At 45.4% G+C, this 22,598-nt stretch overlaps 1 protein-coding gene across 1 annotated transcript; it reads left to right on the plus strand.

The window, feature by feature from the left end:
- The first annotated feature begins 787 nt into the window (after positions 1-787).
- Positions 788-20,365, plus strand: BATF (basic leucine zipper ATF-like transcription factor). The gene is made up of 3 exons (XM_061182747.1): positions 788-923; positions 3,241-3,345; positions 19,891-20,365. The coding sequence occupies exons 1-3, from the start codon at positions 861-863 to the stop codon at positions 20,098-20,100; spliced, it is 378 nt and encodes a 125-aa protein (XP_061038730.1). The 5' UTR covers positions 788-860; the 3' UTR covers positions 20,101-20,365.
- The last annotated feature ends 2,233 nt before the right edge of the window (positions 20,366-22,598 follow it).

Here is a 22,598-nt window from a genome sequence, read left to right on the forward strand (position 1 = left end):
AACAGAGGAGGCATCTTTTCTCTAAAGACAGCACCTGCCAAGAGACATAGGTGATGAGTAAACGTTTAGAGCATCAATTCCAGACCGGCCCCTGTGGCTTTCAGACCTATCACAGTCTCTTCTGTCTGATAGTCAGGAAAGGACCGTGCCCTTGGGTCCCTTCACCCCTAGCCCACCCCAAGGCAGGCCGGGCTGCAAGGAGAAAGGGGAAGGCCTCCCACAAGACAGGACCGGCAGGTGCTTTCAGGTGAAAACCAGAAAGAAATCCCAGCCCCGCTGCTTTATTTTGGTTTAAAAATCAAGTCCGGTGACAATGGAAACTCTTTCCTTGCTGTCCTCTCCTTTCTGCCCATGTTGACAGAAGACAGACCTGCTAATTCTGGCTGGGGTTTTTCCCTCCCTGGGCTGTTTTTCTCTTTTATCTTCATCAATTGAAGAGAGCTGTTCTGTCTTTCAAACTGTCGAAAGGTATCTGGGGTTTTGTGTTTTTTTTTTTTTTTTTCTTTCTTTCACATAATTCTGTGGGTCTTTTCCCAGATATGTATTTTCTCTCAAGTTAACTTCTAACTTGTTTAAGTTTCCGCCCATGTGACTTCCAGCGCGAGTTACCAGAAACCACAAGAGAGAGAGAGAGGGCGCAAGCCCCAAAGCAAGCGACATGTCCCTGTGGGGAGCAGAGCCTCTGCACCCCAGAGTGAGAAGGACGCCGGGGTCAGAGGTGGCTGCAAGGCGGGCAGAGGAGGGCCCTGCGGAGGGGGGGTGGGCTGGTGGCCCGGGAGCAGTCAGGAAGGGAGGCCGGCTGGGGACAGGAGAACCCAGAGGCGCGAGGGGCTGCGTGGAGAGCCCGGAAGACTGCGGCCATGCCTCACAGCTCCGACAGCAGCGACTCCAGCTTCAGCCGCTCTCCGCCCCCCAGCAAACAGGTAGGGTCCTGCCTTCCCCTCCTCCTGCCTTCTGATTCTCCGGGGAAGGGCGGGGAGAGGGCCGGGCTGCCTCAGCCTGCCCCGGGAGCCGAGAGGCCAGGAGATGGCTGGTGGCAGGAGCCCTCTGTTAGACTTAAGACACAGGATCTGCAGTGAAGCTGTGCATCTCGGCGGAGACCCTCATCCTTCCGCCCATCCTGCCAAATTACGCCCTCCTCATCCCCCGATGGTGCGCATCGCCTCCACCTCACCTGGGGTCCCACCCCATGAAGCTTTCGAGGAAGCCAAGAGGAGAATGAACACCAAAGAACTCTGGTCTCTTAGAGGAAAGAGTCTACCTCTCTCCAAGGCAGTAGCAAAATGAGAGGAGGAGTCTTAACGCGGGCTCCGGGCACGCACACCCTGAATGCTAGATGGTTGCCCAGGAGACAGCCCGCAGGACAAGAGAGGAAAGGGATGGGGGTAAAGTAAAAGGGGGCAGAAGAGCAGGTTGGAAGGAGGAGGACCCCGTGCCAGCTCCGAGGATCTATCTTACCTCCTGGGTATGGCTACTGCTGCTAGCACAGGTGGCGGAGAGAGGGCTGGGGGAGGAAGGAAATGAATCAGGAGATGGTTCTGGGGACTTGGAGACATTCCTTAGTAGCTCAGCTCAGCTCTGGGGAAACCAGAGAGATGAAGGTGGAGATTCTGGGAGCATTGGGAGTCTAGGTTGTGACTTCCAACTCAAAAGTTTTCAGCTTGAGGGTTGCCAAAAAGAAGAAAACAAAAACGGGGGTACCCTGGCTGCCTTGCAGCTCCTGGGGCTTTCTCCTCACCACATCCCTCGACAGCGCTCTCGATAGGAAGCCCTCTTCCTTCTCATCTAATACATCAGTGGGGGACAATTCCTTATCCAACTTTGTGGTTTAAAAACTGCATTCTTTCGTTAGCATGGATATCCAAGAGGGCTTTCAAAATGCTGCAGCCCAAATAACAGTATGTAAACATATACTACAGCTTCTGTCATCAATATCTAACAGGAGAGCAGCAGGTAGGAAGAAGTCCTAGTGGAGACCTCTAGAGGACAAACAATCCAGTCCTCTGCTCAAGATGGTATCAGAGGGGTTCAGACTGCCTGGAAGTTTGTACTCTTCTTAGGAAGGAAATTACTCACGGCTTTCATGGTAACCTCGTTCCCCATCCCCCTTAGAGAAAGAGCACTTCCTTCCTATCTAACCAAATGCCCTCCGACTGCAATGGCCTGGAAGTATTGGGCACATTGGTGAGACATATGCTTGGTGGGCAGAGTCTTGCCCAAGGAACTGTGTCCCTCTAGCCTGTGGGGACGTGAGAGGGGACAGGGCAGAAGGTACAGAAGGGTTTCACTCAGATTCCTCCACCTACCCTGCAGCATCTGGGGGAAAGCCGGAGCTAACCTCTCTGCCCAAGTAGAGCACATGCCCATCTGTGGGGTGCACTTAGAGAACACCCAAAGTTCCCTGTGTCCTCCTAAGCACCCATCCACTATCTGCCACGGCCAGGTAATCTCCACCATGAAAACTGTTCTTGGTCTCCAGTCTGTACTAGGCATTGTGCTCAGGGCCATGGGGGATATCAAGGTCACTGATCATAATGAAGGGAAAGCAGGGGAAGAAGAGGCGGATGTGGGATGGGGACCTCAGTCCAGGGGCACAGCAGAAGACACAAGGGGTACAAACCAGGAAGGTAGTGGTGGCAGGGGCGTGGGTGGCTTGGAAAGGCATCAGACTTAGCATTGGAAGAGGTAACTCTCAGATTACTGTGAGCTCTTGGGCAAGCTCTTTGAGCCTCAGTTTCCCCCACATATAAGATGGAAATAAGGGTATCAACTTCACAGAATTGGGGAATTCAACAAGAGCACCTCTGAGAAAAAGCACTTGCACAGAAGCTAGCACATAGTAGGTACTTAACAGAGTTTTGGAAAAAAAAAAAATAGCAAGAAGGTTCTAGGCCAAAAGTGAGAGGGTGAGGGTGGAGCAGACCTGAAGAGGAGAAGTGATAAAATACACTTCATCGCCTTAACCATCTTTTTCCAAATACAGCCCTATTGAGTTCTCAAGCTCTTTTGCCCTCTTCCTGTATCTTTTGGCCAAAGTTATAGAGACCTAAGAGAGTGTAACAGAGTGTGGAGAAAAGTTCCCTTTTGGGTTCAGCCTTTTGGTAAATAGGGGGGTGGACGGGCAAGTAAAGATGAAGAAATGGAAGGGTGGACAGCCGGATATCAAACACCATGAGAGCCTGCCTCCACTCAGAAGAGAGGGTTAGACTCCCCTAATTCTCATCATTCTCTGCTTCCCAGGACTCATCTGATGATGTGAGAAAAGTTCAGAGAAGGGAGAAAAATCGCATTGCTGCCCAGAAGAGCCGGCAGAGGCAGACACAGAAAGCTGACACCCTCCATCTGGTGAGTGTTCAGACCTTTCTTCACCCTCTTGAGCCGTAGGCTTTGCTCCCCACCGCCTGTGGACTCCTGGACCATAGCTTTGAGTCTGCCTGCGTGGGGATGTGTATGTGGGGGAGTCGGTGGAGGGATGCAGGTGAGGTGGGGAGAGGAGGCTCTCCTGTGAGTGCATTGAGAAGATTCCATAACAGGGGATGGACCAGAAGGCTGAAAGAGAAATGAGCGCCAAGAGGGCACGAGGAGTAAAGGAGCTGAGTGTGGGCAGCCCAGAGGCTGGTGGAAGGCAGCCACCTGCCAGAGACGGGGTAGCCTGAGACAGCTCCATCCCTCATGAACCCAGAGAGCAGAAGGCAGGACTGCCTTTGGGAGGAATGTAGAAAGTGTTGAGGAGCCCATTGTCCCACAGTGCTAGGAACACATATAGTCCCATCCCCTGGGAGGCCAGTTGGGCAGCCACCCTGAGGTCTGCATTTGGGACAAGGAGGTCCACAGGGTGCTGCACCCCATACCTCTTTTCTGAACATTATTAAGGTTTGATTTCGAAATTTCTATTTTGATGATATCCCAAGGGGTCTGTGAAAGATACAGTTTCAGGTGCACGTATCTGGGATGGTCACCATCCTGGTTGAGTTGCCTCCAGTCTCACACTTTCTAGGGAAGCCCTGATCCCTGGCTTGAGCAGGGGCCTTGGGTGATCTGAACTGCATCTCCACCAGCAGCCCAAGATCCTGGTCAGTGTTTCTAAATTCTGGCTGTGTGCTTCATAAAGCAAAGCTTCCTCCTCATCTCCCACACCTTACCACCTCTTCTCTCTTCGCTCTGACCCTTAATTTGCTCCCTGTTCGACCAGCTCTTATTTCACTGGCTCCTTCCTCTTCCATCCCTTCAGCCCTTCCTCTGACACCTCTGCCTTCTCTTCCCTCCTCCTGAGCCATTCCCAAACCTCTGGCATCCCAGTAATTCATTCCAATGGTAAAAAGGGCAATTGACACCAAAAATGAATATGCTTATGGTTATTTGAAAGATTAGCCTGGTAACTGGCCAGTTAAAGAATAGTTGTTTTATTCCTATCAAGAAAAAGTAAGATGTAGTTTTAGGTAAAAAGATGCTGCTTTTAGCTTCGTAAGGAAGTAGAGAGCAGGCTGCACCAAGATCTCTGATTGGATGCTCGTGTTTTATTTGAAACGTATTCAACATGTCTTCCATTGCATACTAATGTAGTTTTATGTTCATGAGTATTTGTTGAATTGAAAGAAAGAATGAATGAACACCAAGTCTGTTCTTCTCTTTGATAACTGTGATCAGCAGTCTAAATGTTAAGTTGGTGGTGGCCCTGCTTCTTATATGTTCTCCATGATTTCATTATGGCTTAGGGGCTCACAACACTCCAGTTTACTATTTTAAGCTTGAAAATCTATGATCACTCACTTGTCTCCATCACAGTCTGATTCTAATTCAATATTCTTTGGAGCAAGCAAATGAACAAATAAATAGAAATTAGTAAGGATAAAACCTACCTTTTTGTATAAGTAGACAATGTCCCAAGACTGGAAATATACTATAAGCTTTATAAGTTTGTAATATTAAAAAAAAAAAAACCCTGGAAACTAAGTATAGCTCAGCAGTGCTGCAGTCATAAGGACATGGTTTGAATCCCAGCTCTGCCATTTGTTATCCGTATGACCCACCTTAGACCTTAGAGATGTTCTTAACCTCCCTTAGACTCAGTTTTCTTATTAGGAAAATGGGACAGTAACTACCTACCTCATAGAGATAGTGCATATAAAGAGCTCAAGCATCAGTCACTGACATATCATAAATATTCAAAAATTTTGAGGATAATAAGAGTAATATTAATAATAGTTATTATTAGAAAAACAAGATAATCACAACTAAGATTTTATGTATATGAATTTATACTTATATATACATCACAGGATCTCAGGGCTGAAAGATTTCTTAAAGGCTGGAAAGTTCAGACACACGTTTTATGCTTGAGACTTTCTACAACACCCTCCGGAAATGGTCCCCAGTGTATGCCTGGTCACTTCTAGTGATAGAGAGCCCCCTGCCTCCTAACAGGAGTAGAGGAGTCTTCCTTATCTCGAGCTGCGCCACTGTCTCCCTGGAAATTCAACCCCCTGGTCTTCCTTCAACCCCTTGGGGACGTATCAGTGAGGGTGACATGTATGTTTCTTTGCTGTGGCAAGGTTTTCAACACTAACTCATCTGTCTCTCTTTGCAAGACAAGAGTTAGAACCAGAAGATTTAGCCCATCTGATTTCTTAGTTCCCGGACCAGGGATCGAACCCATGACCCCTGCAGTGGAAGTGAGGAGTCCTAACCACTGGACCACCAGGAATTCTCCCACATTCTGTTTTAATTCTCTTTTGGTTGGTGTCTCGAACAGCACTCATCACACTCAGTTCCTTTTCTCCCGCAGTCAACTATAGAGTCCATTAGGCATAGTAAAGGCATTGATTAAAAAGGAGAAAGTCATATCTTGACCCGTTCACTTTCAAAAGATATTAGTAGCTAATAAGTGGATCCAAGATAATCAGCTGAAGAACTATGAAAAATAATAGGAATCCAGTCAGCTTTCAAAGTTAACACAAAAAGTAATAACTTTTCCTAGGCAAATTAGACTAGAAAATTTAATAGGAAGAAAGATTCTGTTTATAATACCAAGAACAGCAAATGGAAGGAAGGAATAAATTTAACAAAAAACATGCAGTGTTTAATTTTTTAAACTTCAAAATTATTCTAAGTGATTAAAAAACACTCAAATAAATGGAAAGATATACCTTATGTAAAGATAGCAATTTTCCTTAAGTTAATTTAGAAATTGAATTAATTTAATATGATCTGAATAAACTAGGATTTTCTGGGTATTGGAGGAAAACGAAATTAGCTATTCTAAGTACCTGGAGAAAAATAACCATGTGAGAGTTTCCAGGAAAATTCTAAAGAAGGAGGGTAATTAGAGACGATTAGCTGAATAAGATACTAAAGTGAATTACAAATATAGATTTCAAAGCAGTGTGGAAAAGACAAAACATTGGACAGAATAGAACACAGAAATAGACCCACAAGCAAGCTCAAATTTAAGACCCCAATACATATGTCAGTTCCTAAGACACAAGTACAGATGCAAAATGTCTAGGATGGCATTTCAAACCAGAGAGAGAAAGATGAATTATTCAATAAATAGTGTTGGGACAACTGGCTAGTCATTTGAAGAAAAAAAAAAAAAAAGTAGAGTCTTCATTTCTTATACAACACACACATAGATTAAATGTGGGAAAAGATTAAAGAAATTTGAAAAAATTAGCATTAAAAATATTTATCTTGGAATGAAGTCTTTTCCAGATAAAATGCAAAACCCTGAAGCCATAAAGGGAAAGATTGATATACATTACCTTTATACATAAAAAGTGAAAGTGTCTATACAGCTCAAAGTACCTAATATGCAAAATCAAAGGCAAGTGAAGACTGGGAAAAATACCTGCAACACGTATGACCAAAAAAGGGCATATTTGCTTAATATATGAGAACTCTTATGAATAAGGAAGCGATCAACAACCCAAAAGAAAAAATGAGCGATAATTAGGAATAGGCAATTTACAGAAAGAGAGAAATAAATGGCAAATAAATATGGAAAAGGTGCTAGACCTTACTTAGTTAGGGAAATGACAAAGCAACAGTTAGATCCCCTGCCAGATTGGCAAAGACAAAAAATGTTGCTAATACACCATGTTGCCAAGGTGATGGATAAGCTGGTACCACCACACACTACTAGAAGTCTAAGTGGGTACAGTTCCGTTAGAGAGCAATTTGACCATGTCCATCCAAATTACAAGTGCACATACACTGTAACTCGGCAATTTTACATCTAGGTGTCTGTTTAGAAACATACCCACAGATTTCACAATTATGTACATGTGAAGATAACCATTGCTGCATTGTTTGTCATAGCAAAGACTGGAAACAAGCTAAATATTCATCAGTAAGGGACTCAAATAAACTATCGTTTGTTCATTCAGTGGATACCACGAAGGTGTTAAAATAACGAGTTATATCCAGATGTGCTAATCTGAAAAGATTATCAAGCCTCTATACTCTTAAGTGAAAAAGTATGAGTATGGTGTATAGTTTTCTCCCATGCATATTTTTAATAAAAAGAAAAACATATATGTGCATATGTGTATAAACTTTAAAATTTTCAAATAGGTTTCCCCACAAAATTGCTAGCGATATATAGTTCTGAAAAGTAGGACAAAAGGTCTAAAGCAGGAGAGAGATACTTTGCTTTTTTTTTTACCTTTTTATATAGTTTGGATGTTTTTATTATGTGCTTTTATTTTTATAATGTAGATATTTAAATTCCCAATATCGATCATTATTACATATGCATTAGGATGATTTCTTTTCTAATTTGATTTCAAACATTGAATAGTCTTCCACTGTGACATTTTATACCTTGAACATCCTACATAAATATCTCAGTCCTTTGGGACAACCAACTGTCAGCTGGGATTTGTAATGAGTAATCCTAAGGTCTCCAGCGCTAGTAAGAGATGACAGACCAGTTTCATTTGCGTGGTTATCCTGGTAATTGTAGGATATCTCTGGTGCCTTGGAGCAGGAAGGATTTTGAGTCTGTGTCCCAGGTTAGTGGGAAAGAAAGTTGAGATCAGTTGAGAAGCTTTGTTCATGAAAAGGCTAAAAGTAGAGGGGGTGGTGGGCAGACAGTAATATTAGCCCAGAGCTGTGATGTTGACAAGTCAGATCTGGCCTTGAGGATGGAACTGGAAGAAAAGTACAGTAACAGTGCCAGATCTGGAAGCTGGAACTTCAGGTACTTAGATGGGGGTGGGACAGGTGCTTGCCTGGGGCTGGCTCCTGAAGGAGTCTCACATTAGTTTAAAAAACGAAAAAGATTTACAGGTTCCAGGGTAGATCTTTAATGCCATATATAACAAACATCATGAGTGTAAATTATGCCTGAAATTAAGCTGATGCTGTGAGAAATAAGGTATTTACAATTGGAGGAAAATTGAGTAATGGAGGAAACGAAGCTCAGCAAAGATGTTAACTTCCTGGGCCTCCTTAGAAGGAGACACTGTTGTTCTTGGTTTTCTGGGAAGGCCTGGGAGAGAAGCCTGCCTGTTCATGGTCCTTTTTCATTCCGTCAGTTTTTTTCTCTCTCTGGGAGACCATGCTGTAAGATTTATTGGCATAGAGAAATCACAGGTAAAATAATATAAAATAAAACAAAATGAAAACTAGAAAGTATGTTCTAGCTAGTTCCACCCTAAAGAAGTTCAGTGTAAAATCAGTGAACTTTCTGTGGAAAAGAGCCATTTCTCTTGGGCCGCTATTGCTATGAACTTCTTTTTATTAAAAACATATTAATTGTATTAGGTTAAGTAACTTGTCTGAGGTCATACATCTTGTAACTAGGTCTGTCTGACTGAAGAGCCCATCTTCCTAACCACTAGGCAACACAGCCTCTTCCTTTGGACTCGCATGAAGATGTATTCATCTTCCCTAACTGATCCTCCTTGAATCTCTTCCTGAATTTTTTTCTCTTGTTCTTTAAGCAACATCCTCCAAAGTTGACACTTTTCCTCCTCCATCATTAGGCCTAGTCGAGAAATTAATGATGTCTCTAAGCAATAGATTGATATAGCCATTGAGACCATTTTTAAATAAAGCTGTGTAGCAATAAATATTAACATCTTGCTCTTTGGTGCAGCAATTCCACTTACAGGAATTTGAAGAAACAATGATGCACAAAGATGCTCAATTCATCATTATTTGTGAACAGTAAACACTTTATCAATACTATAAAATTGGACATATACCCAACTACTGGAGATTAAGTATATTACGACACATTCATATACTAGAATTTTATGTTGGCAATAAAAATGACTAAGTGGATCTGTATTTATCAGCACAGAAAGATGTCAATGACATAGCATTGAGAGAAAAAGCAAGTGACAAAGAGTATGCAGAGTATAATGCCGTTGATGTAAAATTTGTGGTTTGGGGGGCATGTTTGCATGCATAAGGAGATGTCTGGAAGAATATTCTCCAAAATGATAATAATGGTTATTTCTGAGTGGTTGAGTTTTGAATAGCTCACCTTACTCCTGGTACTTTTCTGTAATTCTTTTCATTATGATGAATGTGTACCATTTTAAAAATCAGAATAAAAAATTAGACTATTCTCATTTGGGAAGGAAAAACACACTAAGGAATTCACCAGCCCTAACTGCTTGTCCTACTGACAATGGGTCAGTATGGTTATGGTCGGGAGGCATGTTTGAAAGGAGGCCAGCTTCTCACCAGTCTTGGCATTATAAGGAATTTCTGTCTAAATGGGATTACATGTCCCAGGTCAGAAATTGATGGCACCCATTCAGCTGAAGTCTTCATGAAGCTGTTCTCAGCAGCTACCAGACTACTTTCTCTTGGAAAGGATGAGGGAGTCTCTCTAAACCCCAAGCTACTCTGGGGTTTTCCTTAGTCTCCTCTGTAGGACTAGGTCTGGCCCTCTGCGTCCTAAGGGGTTCCATAGATTGGTTCCACAGGACAAAGTCCCCTTCAGATTGTGGGGTGTCTGTAGAGGATCCTGCCATGGGTCCACATGGTAGCTTGTGGAGGGAATAACGATAACTATAGTCATACCCCATTCTTGATGGAATCACAGAATTAAAAGGAAACTCAGAGATACTCTAGGTCACGCTGCTGTGTTACCAGTGAGGGCACTGATGTCTTCCTTAAGGACACCCAAGAACCCAAACCTCTTGCCTTCCCACCTCTTGCTTTTGTTTTCGTGCCACTTTGCTGAACAGGACTTTGCTCGGCAGATGGTGTTGCCCTCACATGTCCTTTTGCAAAGGGTAAGCCAAGAAGTAGGCCATTAACTAGGACACGTAAACGGCCTAGGCACTCTTCAGCAACAAAACCCAAGCACACAGCAAGAGACGAAAAAGGCAGAGAGTCCCAGGCTGAGAGGGGCTAAGTTTAAATGTTCCTTTATTTAAAAAAGGTCTTAAAGTTGTAATCCAAAATCAAAAGGACAATGACATATTGGGGGAAATATTTGTGTCAAATTAAATAAATTCAGATTTAATATTTTCTTTTTTAAAGATTTTTTTTTGATGTGGACCATTTTTAAAGTCTTTATTGAATTTGTTACAGTATTGCTTCTGTTTTATGTTTTGGTTTTTTGGCCGTGAGGCATGTGGGATCTTAGCTCCCCGACCAGGGATTGAACCCGCTCCCCCTCGCACTGGAAGTCGAAGTCTTAACCACTGGACCGCCAGGGAAGTCCCCTTGATTTAATATTTATACTATAGAAAGAACATTCTTTTTAAGAAAAACATCAAGACTCCAATAGATAAGTGGACAAAGGCTATGAACAGAAAGCTTACGTAACATTTTTTCCTACCAAAATGAAAATAACCCAATTTTCTATTCTGATTGTGCAAACAATATACACTATGGATTTCTCAACCTCAGCAATATTGACACTCTGAGTTGGACAACTCTTTGTTGTGTATGTGGGAGGGGGTTGGCCCCCTGCACTGTTAAATGTAAAATCTACCCACTAGATGCCAGTAGCACCACCTCACCCCTCTAGTTGTGAAAATCAAAAATATTTCTAAATCTTCCCAAATGTTCCCTTGGGGGGCAAAATTGTCCTTGGTTGAGAATGCTGTACTAGGGAATAGACATGCAGAAATCTTACTTCTTGGTAATTGATAACTTGTAACATTAAAATGAAATTAAAAAACCTTCAAAAAGTTAGTTGGCAAAATAAATTATTTAAAATTACAACACCTAAATCCCAACGAAGTTGTAGTAAAATTAATATATACATTCACTGCCGATGACATTGTATATATTACATAACCCTTTTACAGCAATACTTACATGAACTGGAAGATGTTCACTGCAGCATTATTTATAACAGCAGCCAAAATGTCCAGCATTAGAAAGCCATGTTAAGTAAATTGTGGATCATCTATTTGTTGATGTCACCATTAAAAGAATAATTATGGTGATTTTTTAAGTATGACAAAATTATGACAAAAAGGAAAATACAAATTGTATATGTACTCTGAGATTTTATAAAACTAAGTATCCATGTTTGTTAAAAAGGACAAGATGGCAACATATACAAATGAAAAGAGTCACGTTTAGAGGACTGGGATCATGGGTGGGTATACTTTTTAAAAAATATCTTTAGTTATACTGTATATTTTTTATTTAAAAACATAAAAAAAGATCAAATAGAGCGCTGAGTGAATTCTGGTAGAAATCGAGGATGAGAGCAGAGAGGGTATCATTGAGTTAGAATTTGGGGGACAGGCTTTGGTAGGAGATCTTATAATTTATCATCCAAATAGGAACATTTTTGAGTGAAAAGAGGCCCTAGTAAAAATTACACTAGGACGATAGCTATGAACTGGGACTGTCCCAGTAAACATCTGGTCATGCTAGATTTAGGGGAACCAAGGAGGGTGACCTAAAGCTCTTAGGAAAATTCAAGAGTAGTAATAAATTTCAGAGCCAAGCAGAGGGGGCTAGATTCCTGGTACCAAAATGCAATTTCCTGCACTAGATAACCCTGTAACTAACATATTTTCCAGGTACTCAGCTGGCACAAGACTGTGCCTTATTGCTAAGAGTTTGGGGAGGTCCAGAAAATGACAAAAGCAAAGGCCATAATCCTAGTACTAGAGCTCACGTCAGCAGAAATGATTCATTCTGCTGTACAAGTATATATGAAATGCCTCCTACGGGCATTTTTTCTAGGCGCTGAGAATTCAGCTGGGACAAGACAGACTAAGTCCCTGATTTCAGGGACCTTACGTTCAACCAGAAGTCAGACTGGAAAATCAACTGACCAATCGTTATTTGTTATTTCACTAATCACGCAAAGGGAAGAGGGCTTCGAAGAAAACCAAATAGTGCAATATTGACAGTGACTCAGGGACAGGGATGGGGACAGTGATAAAGGAAGGTCTTTCCGAGGCCCTGACATTTGAGATCAAATATGAGTCAAGAGAAGGAGCCTGGGAAGATCTGGGGAAAGGATGTTCTCTTGCAGAGACTTCAGGCCAAACTGTGAGGGGCCTGTCAGGGTCAGAAAGATGCCTTGTGGGGCCCGGGACTATGAGAGCATGAGGAGGAGCTCAGGAACAAAGGCCATTGTGCTGCAGGGAGCAGGAACCAGACTGGGGGTGGGTGGTGGGTGGAGGGTCAACAGAATGAATTCAAATTCAGTGGGGACAGAGTGGGGGCAGATATATCTGAAGCTAAATTCTGATCTACAAAATGGGAAGCAATTACACCTCACTGGGCTGTTTGAGAGTTAATGAGAGAGCAAATGTAAAAACAAAGCAATAGTGCATTTTTTGTCTGTTTTGCATTGGAGAGAAGACTTATTTATTTGTTTGCTTAATGCAGAGAGGCTGGCGTTTTCCTATAAATCAATCAGGTAAAGATATCAGATGTATTATCATATATGAAAACATATGCCCTACTTTCCAGTTGTTTATATGAACTTTAAGAACACAAAGGGACTTCCCTGGCGGTCCAGTGGTTAGCGCTCCGTGCTTCCACTGCAGGGGGCACAGGTTCGATCCCCGGTCGGGGAACTAAGATCCCACATGCCAAAAAAAAAAAAAAGAACACTAACTGTTTCACTGGCTGGGCTTTTCACCACCACTGGTCAAGTCTCCTTTGCTTGGTATGGTTCAGACAGGTCAAGTTCAAGCCAGGGAAACTGTATGCAGGGTTCTCACAGTGGTGTGATTCTGCTGCCCCCACTCCATAGCTTCAGTTTGGGGAACAAAAGCAGGGGTTTGACTGGGCCTTTTTTAAAAAAATGAATATCTTACACTCACTTGTAACTATCCTAGAGTTAAAAGTAGAAGCTATAAAAGTACTTAAATGCTTGGTTAAGCACTCCCTGGGAAATTTCATGGACATCACAAACAGCAGACCCTTCAAATGCAGGTCTCAGATTTTGGTAAATTATTATAGACTCCAAGTTGGCAGTCAAGCAACATGATTTTACTGAACACCTACTATGTGCCAGGCACAGTCCCAGTCACTGAGGACAAAACAGTGAAGACAAGGATAGCTCCCGGCCTCATGGAGCTCAACAATCTAAAGGACAACTAATTTGATAAAGTTATCATTAATGAGATTCCAATAAGTGCCCTACCTCTCACCTTTCCGTAAGAATGAACTATTCTGGGCTACTTGAAATTTTCACCAAATATGATTCTTTGCCTTGAACAGTCATTTACTTTTAGAAAAAATTTTTGACTTAGAAATGTCCTCCTCCTTCTTTAAAGTTCTTTATATTATACTTATATTATTCATACTATGTTATACAATAAAATTATTTAATAAAATAAAAAATATATAAATATATAACATATGATATAATAAATTTAACAAAATCAAACATTGCATATATTTATATTGTTATATTATTTTAAAGAGGAATCCACTATGAACATAATTCTCAAGCTAGTCACTCATTAAGCTCACCTGGGAAGTATTTTTTTAATCTTGATGCCTGAGACCAAGTCTGGAACAATTAAATTGGAACCTGTCAGGGGTGAAATCCAGGAATTAAGATTTTTTAAAGCTCTTCAGGCAACTGCAGTGTGCAGCCAGGGTTGAGAATCAGGGAGCAGTGACATTTGAAGCTTGTCAGGTGCATGTGGTAGAATGTGTGGAGTGAATCTGGGGCAATTTTGTGGGTATATACCCAGACACTCTGTCTCAAAGGCCCGGCAGCTTAAAACAAAACAAGCAATTCAAACCTTGATGTTGATGGCAATTAGTAGTTGTTTGTTTTTCAAAATTGGACTTGCTAGTGATAACCTTTCTAACTTGAGGTATCAGTCAGGATTGCATTCTGCTATGGGTTATAGAAAAACTATCAAACAGAGGCATCAACAAGTCACCATTTGTATTTTATATTTTTCTCATATACTAAGAAGTTCAGAAGTAGACAGTCCAGGGATAGTGCAAGGATGTCGTCAAAGAACCAAGCTCCTTCTTTCTCTCTGCACAGCCATCCTCAGTATGTGGATGAGTTTTCATCCTCAAGGCTGCAAGATGGCTGCTGAACCTCCAGGCATCAATCCGTGTCCAGGGAGGGTAGCCTTTGTCTGGTGAAGCTTTGCCTTTTTCCCTGAGGAGTGAAGCTCGTCCCCTCCCTTCCTACCCCCTACCCAACCCCCCCATTTCTGCTTATGTCTTATTGGTCAGACTCTGTCACATGGTCATACCTACCTGCAGGGGAAGCCGGGTAATTGAGGAATTCTTTTCCCAGCCTCTCTAGAGGAAAGCAGGGGGGAGTTTGGAACAGATATTGAGTGAGCCAACCTATAGTGTTTCTCACATACGAGGTCAATGAAATCATAGCCCTGAAAGCCAAAGAACAGGAGACAGGAAGCCAGGCAGGGGCCTGAGGGGCATGGCTGATGTGGCTAAACATCAGTGGATGATGAGGTGCTGACGGCCCTGGAGCTTCAGCTTTAAGGTATGAAAGTGAAGATTTCTCCAGAATTATTCAGTGCAAAGACCTGTGGTTTAGCGATTCCTCTTCTCTTCTCATCCGGTGAGGAACAGGAGTTGGAGTTAATTTCCCCAGGATTCAGGGGAAAGGTAGGCATAGATCTCACTATGGCTTGGGATGTGCCCTACCTCTCAGTTCACAGACTCCTCCGGGAAAGCTGGGCTCCACCCTATGTCTGCATGGGGGATGGGGGCTGGAAACTGCTGGAGACTGAACAAATAACTGGGTGTGAGGGACATGAGCTTGACACACTACTCTCGCATTGAAGTGTGGGTGGGAGCTAAAAGGTCACCTTACCAATAAATGACTGCATGTTCTGTCGAGGAGGAAACACACAGGGACTATTTTCACCCTTCTGGAAAGTGTGATTAGAAAATTCAAGGAGAAGGTCAAGACACAAACCAGAACTGGCAGGAAGGAGGACCAAGCCCTGCTCAGAAGGCTTGGAGAGTCCCTGCCAGAGCCTTGGGTCAGAGCCTGTCCTCAGCCTTGGTCCCAACTGGCTTCCCTGTGGGTAAGGGACCCGCCTGGGGATTCCCCATCATTCAAGCGCTCTGCAGTGACCCGCTACTTGGCCCCTCCACTAGGGAATTTCCCAGAATGTTCCCACACCCCCAGAAGCCTCCTCCTTAGCCACCCCCAAGCTGCTTGTGGTTCCTGGTAGGGGTGGCATCAAGTAACCTCACAGGTGAGTGTGAATTGTGAACACTGGCATCTCAATTTGTGCGAGGCGGGAAAAGAGGGAAGATGAAATTGGAAAGTCAACCAGGCTGAGGCCTCACAGGAGATAATTACCAGATATCATAAGATTTAAACAGACTTCAAAGGCAGGAGAGGATGGTGGGCACAGACTCTGAAGCCAGACTGTCTCAGTTCAAGCACTGGTGCTGCAACTGACAAGCTGTGTGACCTTGAACAAGTTACTTAACTTCTCTGTACCTTAGGTTTTCCTCTTCTGTAAAATGTGGCTAATAATATTATCTACCACATAGGATTGTTGCAAAGATTAAATATAATGATAATTGTAATTATGTGATTGGGCGCATGGTGGCACCCAATAAATGTTAGTTATTATTAAATCAAACTGGATTATTCTTTTAAAATTTTGGTTTCTACTAATCTTGCTCATATAAATTGAGTCTATGTACCTCTGCTCCCAACACACCTACCCCTTCCCAACAGTTAGAGGCTCTGGTTGGCTAATATACACAGGTAGTCAATTTAAAATCTGAAATATTTGAGTTGCAGAGGGTTTGGAGATCTTCTAATCCTGTGGTTTTCAACATTCACTGCACATTAGAATCCCCTGGGGAGCCCTTAACAACCCAATGCCCAGGTGCACCCAGACGGATGAAATCAGAATCAGGCATCAATATTGTTAAAACTTTCCAGGGATCCCACTGATCCCAGCGTGTGACCAAGGCTGAGAATCATTGTGTTGGTCCAGTCTTCCTGTTTTAAAGTGAGGCAACTGGGGCTCAGAGTGGGAAAGGGAGTCACCGAGGGTCACCCAGCCAGGACCAGGACCAGGACCCCTGTCCACAGTTAACTGATGGGGCCCACCATTGTCATGTATTCCGGACCTCACTGTGCATCTGGGGGAGGTCTGGCCCCGAGTCAACCCTCTCACAGAGTAGCTGGACAGGAGATTCCCTCCCAACTCAGGTCAGGAGGCGATGATCAGCTCTGTGATTGGAAGAGTGTAACCGACCCAGGGTTCTTGTACTGTGTTTAAGGATCACCCAAACCAAGACCCAGTTTTCTCTTGGAAGGCTACTGATCTTAGTGACCTCCAGAGACCCTGAGTCACCAAGTCCCTCAGGAGAAGCCATGGGTGTGCTAAAAGGAGCACAGGGCTGAGGATGGGGAAGCCCTGAGCCCAGCCCTGCTCTGCACCTACATGGTTATAGGGCTTTGGATCAATCACTCAAAGTTTCTGGCCCTCTGAGAAAATAACTGTCTTGAGGTGAATCTATAGCCCTTTGTCCTAGCAGCTGCTGCCACCAGCCTGTAATCATTTTGGGGGGTATGTGCAATAGGTTTGTCCCAGGGTCTCAGTTGGCCTCATCTGTAAAGTAGGGATAATAACAGCTGGCCTTGCATAGCCACCTCAGAGGGTTACTGTGAGGAGCCTGAAGTGCCTAAATGAATTCCGAAAAGTAAAAAGCAGGTTACTTAGAAGCCCAAGGGCAGGCTCACCCCTCCCCCATCATAGGAGAAGGCATGCATGTTAGAAGCCAAAATTTACTTTCTAAACATTACTTTCCTTTTCCCCTTGAGTTCTTGGTTTCCAGCCCCCACTGGGAATTTAGGGGGAAATTAGAGGGGTGTGATCATGGTACCTCTGGGTCAAGAGCTGCTCCCATGGCCACCTTTGCCATCTGTCCCTGTGTGAGAGCCCCTTCCACAGCATGACGGCCCCAGGGAGGGTCAGAGTGGACCAAGCAGTGGCAGGTGGGGATGTGGAGGGCTGAGAACCCCAGATCAGCCACTTCCTTCTGCAAGCGAAGTCAAACTCTTCCTCTGCGAAGTGTCTGGCTGGCGGCAGGTCCCCTGGGCTGGCAGTACTGGTTTCTCTGGGGCCCTGGCAGGAAGCAGTCTTGCTTCCCAAGGTAAAGACAAGTTTCTTGTCACAGGTGGTTGTTTTCTACTTAGAGGCGGGTGGCAGTTATGAATGCTCTCCTAGCGCTCTGGGATCTCCCAGGGGGGCGGGGAGAGGGAGAGGAGAAAGCCAGAGCTCAGCAGGGCTCGCTGAGGGAGGAAGAGCCCGCTGTCACTTCCCGAAAGCTGGGCCGGCCTCTAGGCGGAGAGAAGGTCGGAGCGATTGGTCCCTGTGGCCCGCCTACCCCACCCCTCCCTTCTGCCTCGGGGTTTGCCCAGGCTCTTTGGAGCACAGAACTTACAGTAAATGTTGTCACCAGTGGAAACTCTCAGAGGGGGTGAGGAAAAGGGCTAGAGGAAGGGGCCAGGACTCCCGGCCCCCAGTTCCCGTCTTACCAACACCCCCCAGTCTCATGTGTTGCTTTATCTTACCTTTTGGTAAAGAGGGGATGCCCTCTCTCTGGGATGTGCCCGGAAACAACCAAATGGTAAGATGAACGAGCCGGTCACACCCCGCAGAAGCAGCAGCCCGTGCCCCTGACTCTAGCATCATGGCTGTTGGTATCCCAACTCCCCCACCCCATTTTAGAGATGGGGGTTTTCTTTGTACCGACCTAGGCGCATTTTCTAGCTCAGTGCCACATACAGGAAATGCCAGGCTGAGGCTGAACACGCTCACACTTGTTCTGTACAAACGGATGGAATCTGGCTTGATGGATAAGGCCACATTCTCCTCTACCACTTAAAAAGAACCCCCAGGTGCATGGGTTAGGGCAATTGGCAGTGTAACTAGCTCTCATTAACCTGTAGCTCATGCTCCTGATGGATTATCTAAGGCAAATTTTAAATGTCAAGTTATCTCACATCTGCTCACTGCCCACTGTAATTCTGAGTCAACTTCTGGTCCAGCCGTTGATATCATCAGGCAGCCAGTCAACGAATACTTGAGTTCATACTCTAGGCCAGGCACTTAATAAGTGCTTGAATAATTAAAATAAATTTATTATCATATTTAACATTAATATCTATTGTTTTCAAACTTGCCTGATCATCAGAATAATCTGGGGCACTTGTTAAAACTTCAGATTCCCAGAGTTCACAGAAAATCCCAAACCCACTGAGTTCAAATCTCTAGATTTGAGGAAAGGCCTGGAAATATATGTTTATCAGGCCCTCAGATTAATTCTAATGATACAGCAAGTTTGGAAAATACTAACCTAAGTGAAACAGAACTAGAAAAATAAGACCTGGACTCCAAATATTAGGTCGCTTTTTGAACTGAAATGTAATTTATTTGCATCTCCAGTGCCATTTTTCCTTCCTCTGTGGGTACCAATGATTAGCCCAGAAGGTCTATTTGAGTCAAGGAATGTGAACCTTAAAATCACATCGGAAATGCAATTCCCCTGGGTTTTCTGAAGGTGGGATCGTTTTCCAGTAAATGCTAATTACCAGGGTGTCATTGTTGATTAATTAATGATGTGATCAGTAATCAGCGCTCTTTACCCTGAGTTTTTCTGATTAGCGTGTATCTGATGGTTCCCTTAAGCAACAGGGGAAAGGTGTTTCTGGAAAAAAGGAAGCACAGGTGCTTGGGACACACCCAGAGTACTACAGAACAAGCTGCTGGAAGAGCAGAATGGCGTGGAGTCCAACACTGTGCTGGAGTTTGACTATTTACTATTTAGAAAGACCCTAAACATTCTAGAATCTGGGGGAAGTAGACAATTAACCATGGACTCCATTTGTAAGACTAAATGCAAATGCTGGTAACGTTAGGAGAAGACACCGTATAACAGAGAGAATAAAAGAGTGAAATTAGTTTAAGATGGTCTCACAAACTCTTTTCCATTTTGCTGGGCTCTGGCCTTCAGCCGGTTTCCCTTGACATGTACTTGCCACTCTCAACCCTCATACACACTCACAGAGATCTATGCATGTACACCTGCACACAAAGGAGCACACATGCAAATTCACACATGCCTTCACACACACATCTCTCTCAGTTGGGACCATATGAAACTGCCATTCTTATAGGTCAAAACAGACAAATATCAGCAATTTCACATGGTTCAAGCTAATAGCTATGCATATACATGCACAAATATACGTGTGTTATAGATGCACCCATCCACACACAGGACACATACAAATATATATGCACACGTGCACACTGGCATGTGCAGAAAAAGTCACCGATGCCCTTCTCCATGGCTGTCCTAGTGAAAATCTAACGCAGACTCCCGCTTCACAACGCCCCCCCCACCCCCCTGCAATCTTGCCTAGCGCTGACATTAACCTGCAACGTCCATCCTTTCCGCTCGCAGGAGAGTGAAGACCTGGAGAAACAGAACGCGGCGCTGCGGAAGGAGATCAAACAGCTCACGGAGGAGCTGAAGTACTTCACATCGGTGCTGAGCAGCCACGAGCCTCTGTGCTCGGTGCTGGCCCCCGGCGCGCCCTCGCCCCCCGAGGTGGTGTACAGCGCCCACGCCTTCCACCAGCCTCACGTCAGCTCCCCGCGCTTCCAGCCCTGAGCTCCCCGAGGGCGGGAGAGAGCGGAGCCCCCAGCCCCAGCTGCTCCCAGGCCTCGGGAGGGGCACGCAGACTGTGGCCAGCGGCGCTCGTCCCTCAGCGCCCTCTCCACCCGGAGACCCGGAGGCGGAGGCCTGGACCGGGATGGAGCACAGGACGCAGCTGCTGGACGTGTGTGCGGCCTCCCGAAGTGTGGCCAACCGCCCGGCACCGTGGGCTGGACCTTCACGTGGGTGGGAGGCCGGATCCAGAGCTACGTCAAGCATAACGCCCAAGTCCCGTTGCACAGAGGGAGGAGGGGTAGGGAACGGTTATTTTTCTAAATAAATGTCTTAAAAGAAGCCAGTCTGGCCAGGGCTTGAAACCTTAAGTTCTGTGGGGTTGGGGTCTTTTTTGGTTCTTGGCCTCAGGAGCCCTTAAAGCTCCGGAGACTCTGCTAATATCGCTTCTTTTCCATGGCTTGTTAATCTACTTGGGAAGCTGGGTTTTCGCAAAGAATCTTCAATTCTCCTTCTAGGCATCTTCTTGATTTTCCTCCCCAAATCACCTCACTGTGACCTCTCACTTTCCATTCCTTGCATCATGCTTTCTAGATTGTCTAGACGTTTCTAGGGTCATTCTCTAGACAGGAGAAGGACCAGCGCCAGAGGCTGTGGAGTGGGATGGTCATTCGAGTTGGTACTCTCGTCTCCCACGACTGCACTGACTCAGCCCCGTCCAGACGGCCAGCGCTGGGGGACGCTGCGTGCCAGGCCCCATGCAGGGAACTCCAGTAACACAAGGAGCACCTCACATGAAGGCGAGGCTTTCCTCGTGCTCTCGTGGGGCAACACGTGGTTCAGAGACACAGGTGCTACGTGTCCTGCTGAGGACTCCACCTCCCCTGGGAAGCTGTGATAAAGCACACACAACTTTGCCGTCTCCACAGGCTGCCATTTTGAGCACAGTCTGAGGGCAGCAGTGGCTCAGATAACATAGGACTATCTTCAGGGCTTCAGATCCACAAGTTCTGGCAGAGCTGAAACCAGTGTGCTCTGCTTCCCCTGCTCTGACGTCCACCTGCTCCTCAGAAATCCCCAGGCTAAGTGCCCGCTGGCCTTACCCACACCACTCTCCAAGAGCCATGGCAGGGCCTTCCCACACACATGGCCCCTGCTGAGCCAGCTGGGGCCCAAAGCGACAGGGATCGCCATGGAAGGTGTCGGGTGCAGCCCCTTCGGCAGCCTCCCCATCTCACCCCTTGGTCCTTCAGTGGGCCTGCCACTGCCTGCGGCCCCCCTGCTGGTGGCCATCTTGGTGAGCACAGGAGAAAGGGAGGAACAGGCCAGCTCCCCTGTGCCGGCACCTTCTCAGCCTGCCCACCAACAGCTCTGGTTGGCTTGAGGCAAGGTTTCAGCTCTGGACCTCCCCTGCCCAAGTCTCTCCTAACGCCTGGGATTATGCCAGTGTTGTGCTAGTGTGATTACTAAACTCTGCAGAGGCCTGGAAAAGCTGTGTCCTAGCACGTGGGCACCTGACTTCCTTGCAGCCTAACTATGGGAGGAGTCCAGCCCAAGAGCCTCTGAAGGCACACTGCCACCGTTGGGCCGCCCACCCCTGAAGCCAATGCCTGTGGATGCCCAGAGTGCGGGAAGTGGGCTCAGAGCCTGTTGGAGACAGGCCAGAAGACCTTCCCCAAGGATCGGAATTGCGTCCAGTGCAGAGTCCTGCATTTTAACCTTTCGTCTCCCACCAAAACTTGGTAAATCAGGCTCCCCTTCCAGTGCACGGACTCGGTGTAGGCTGGGGTGTGTGATGAGGGGCTACAGCAAGGAGGTTCTCTCTCATCAATTTCCTCAGGGCTTGGTTTCCGGTAGCTGATGCTCTGGGTAACTCCTTCCCACCCCCGCTGTAACAGGCAAAGCAAAGAAGCCTATGGTCACTTCAGATGTGGCCTGCGTTGAATAGAATTCATTTTTCTTTCTTAGTCTTAGGAAGCAGAACTTTCCAGCTAGCTCTACCTGCACCAGGCCTCTCATGGGCCTCCTTCCAATCAGAGATGTTTCTCCCCCCAACCCTGCTCTAGGGCTGTGATTTCCCCCCAGAAACCCCCACAGAAGGCACATGACCAGTGCTGAGCATCTTCAGATGACATTCAGAGCCAGAACCAGAAATGCAGAGCTCACATGTGCCGCTCCCATCTCTCGGAAGGACTTCTCTTCCCCTTTCATTCTCTACTTTCTAATGACCTGGGGCAGTTCCACTTCTCCTTTCTGATCAGTCTGACAGAGGCTGCAGAAGTCTAGGGTGAGTGCCAAAGCTGACTTCATTGCCACACAGGGAAATTGGAGGGGCAGCTGCAGATAGGTATGAACTTCCAGAGCCTTGAACACGGATGTCCCACCATACAGGTTCTGTCCCAGCCTCCTACCCATGACAGGGATAGTTCCCTCAGGCTGGTGGACCAGTGACACACAAATGCCTCCAGGGCCCAGGCAGGGACTATAAATACATGAAACTC

The sequence above is a fragment of the Eubalaena glacialis genome, chromosome 2 (genome assembly GCF_028564815.1).
Source record: "Eubalaena glacialis isolate mEubGla1 chromosome 2, mEubGla1.1.hap2.+ XY, whole genome shotgun sequence".
Classification (NCBI taxonomy): Eukaryota; Metazoa; Chordata; class Mammalia; order Artiodactyla; family Balaenidae; genus Eubalaena; species Eubalaena glacialis.

Excerpts from the sequence above, each read along its gene's own strand:
- BATF (XM_061182747.1), top strand. The coding sequence starts at position 861 with ATGCCTCACAGCTCCGACAGCAGCGACTCCAGCTTCAGCCGCTCTCCG. Across the intron at positions 924-3,240 it reads CTCCGCCCCCCAGCAAACAG|GACTCATCTGATGATGTGAG; the intron begins GTAGGGTCCTGC and ends TCTGCTTCCCAG. Across the intron at positions 3,346-19,890 it reads AAGCTGACACCCTCCATCTG|GAGAGTGAAGACCTGGAGAA; the intron begins GTGAGTGTTCAG and ends TTCCGCTCGCAG.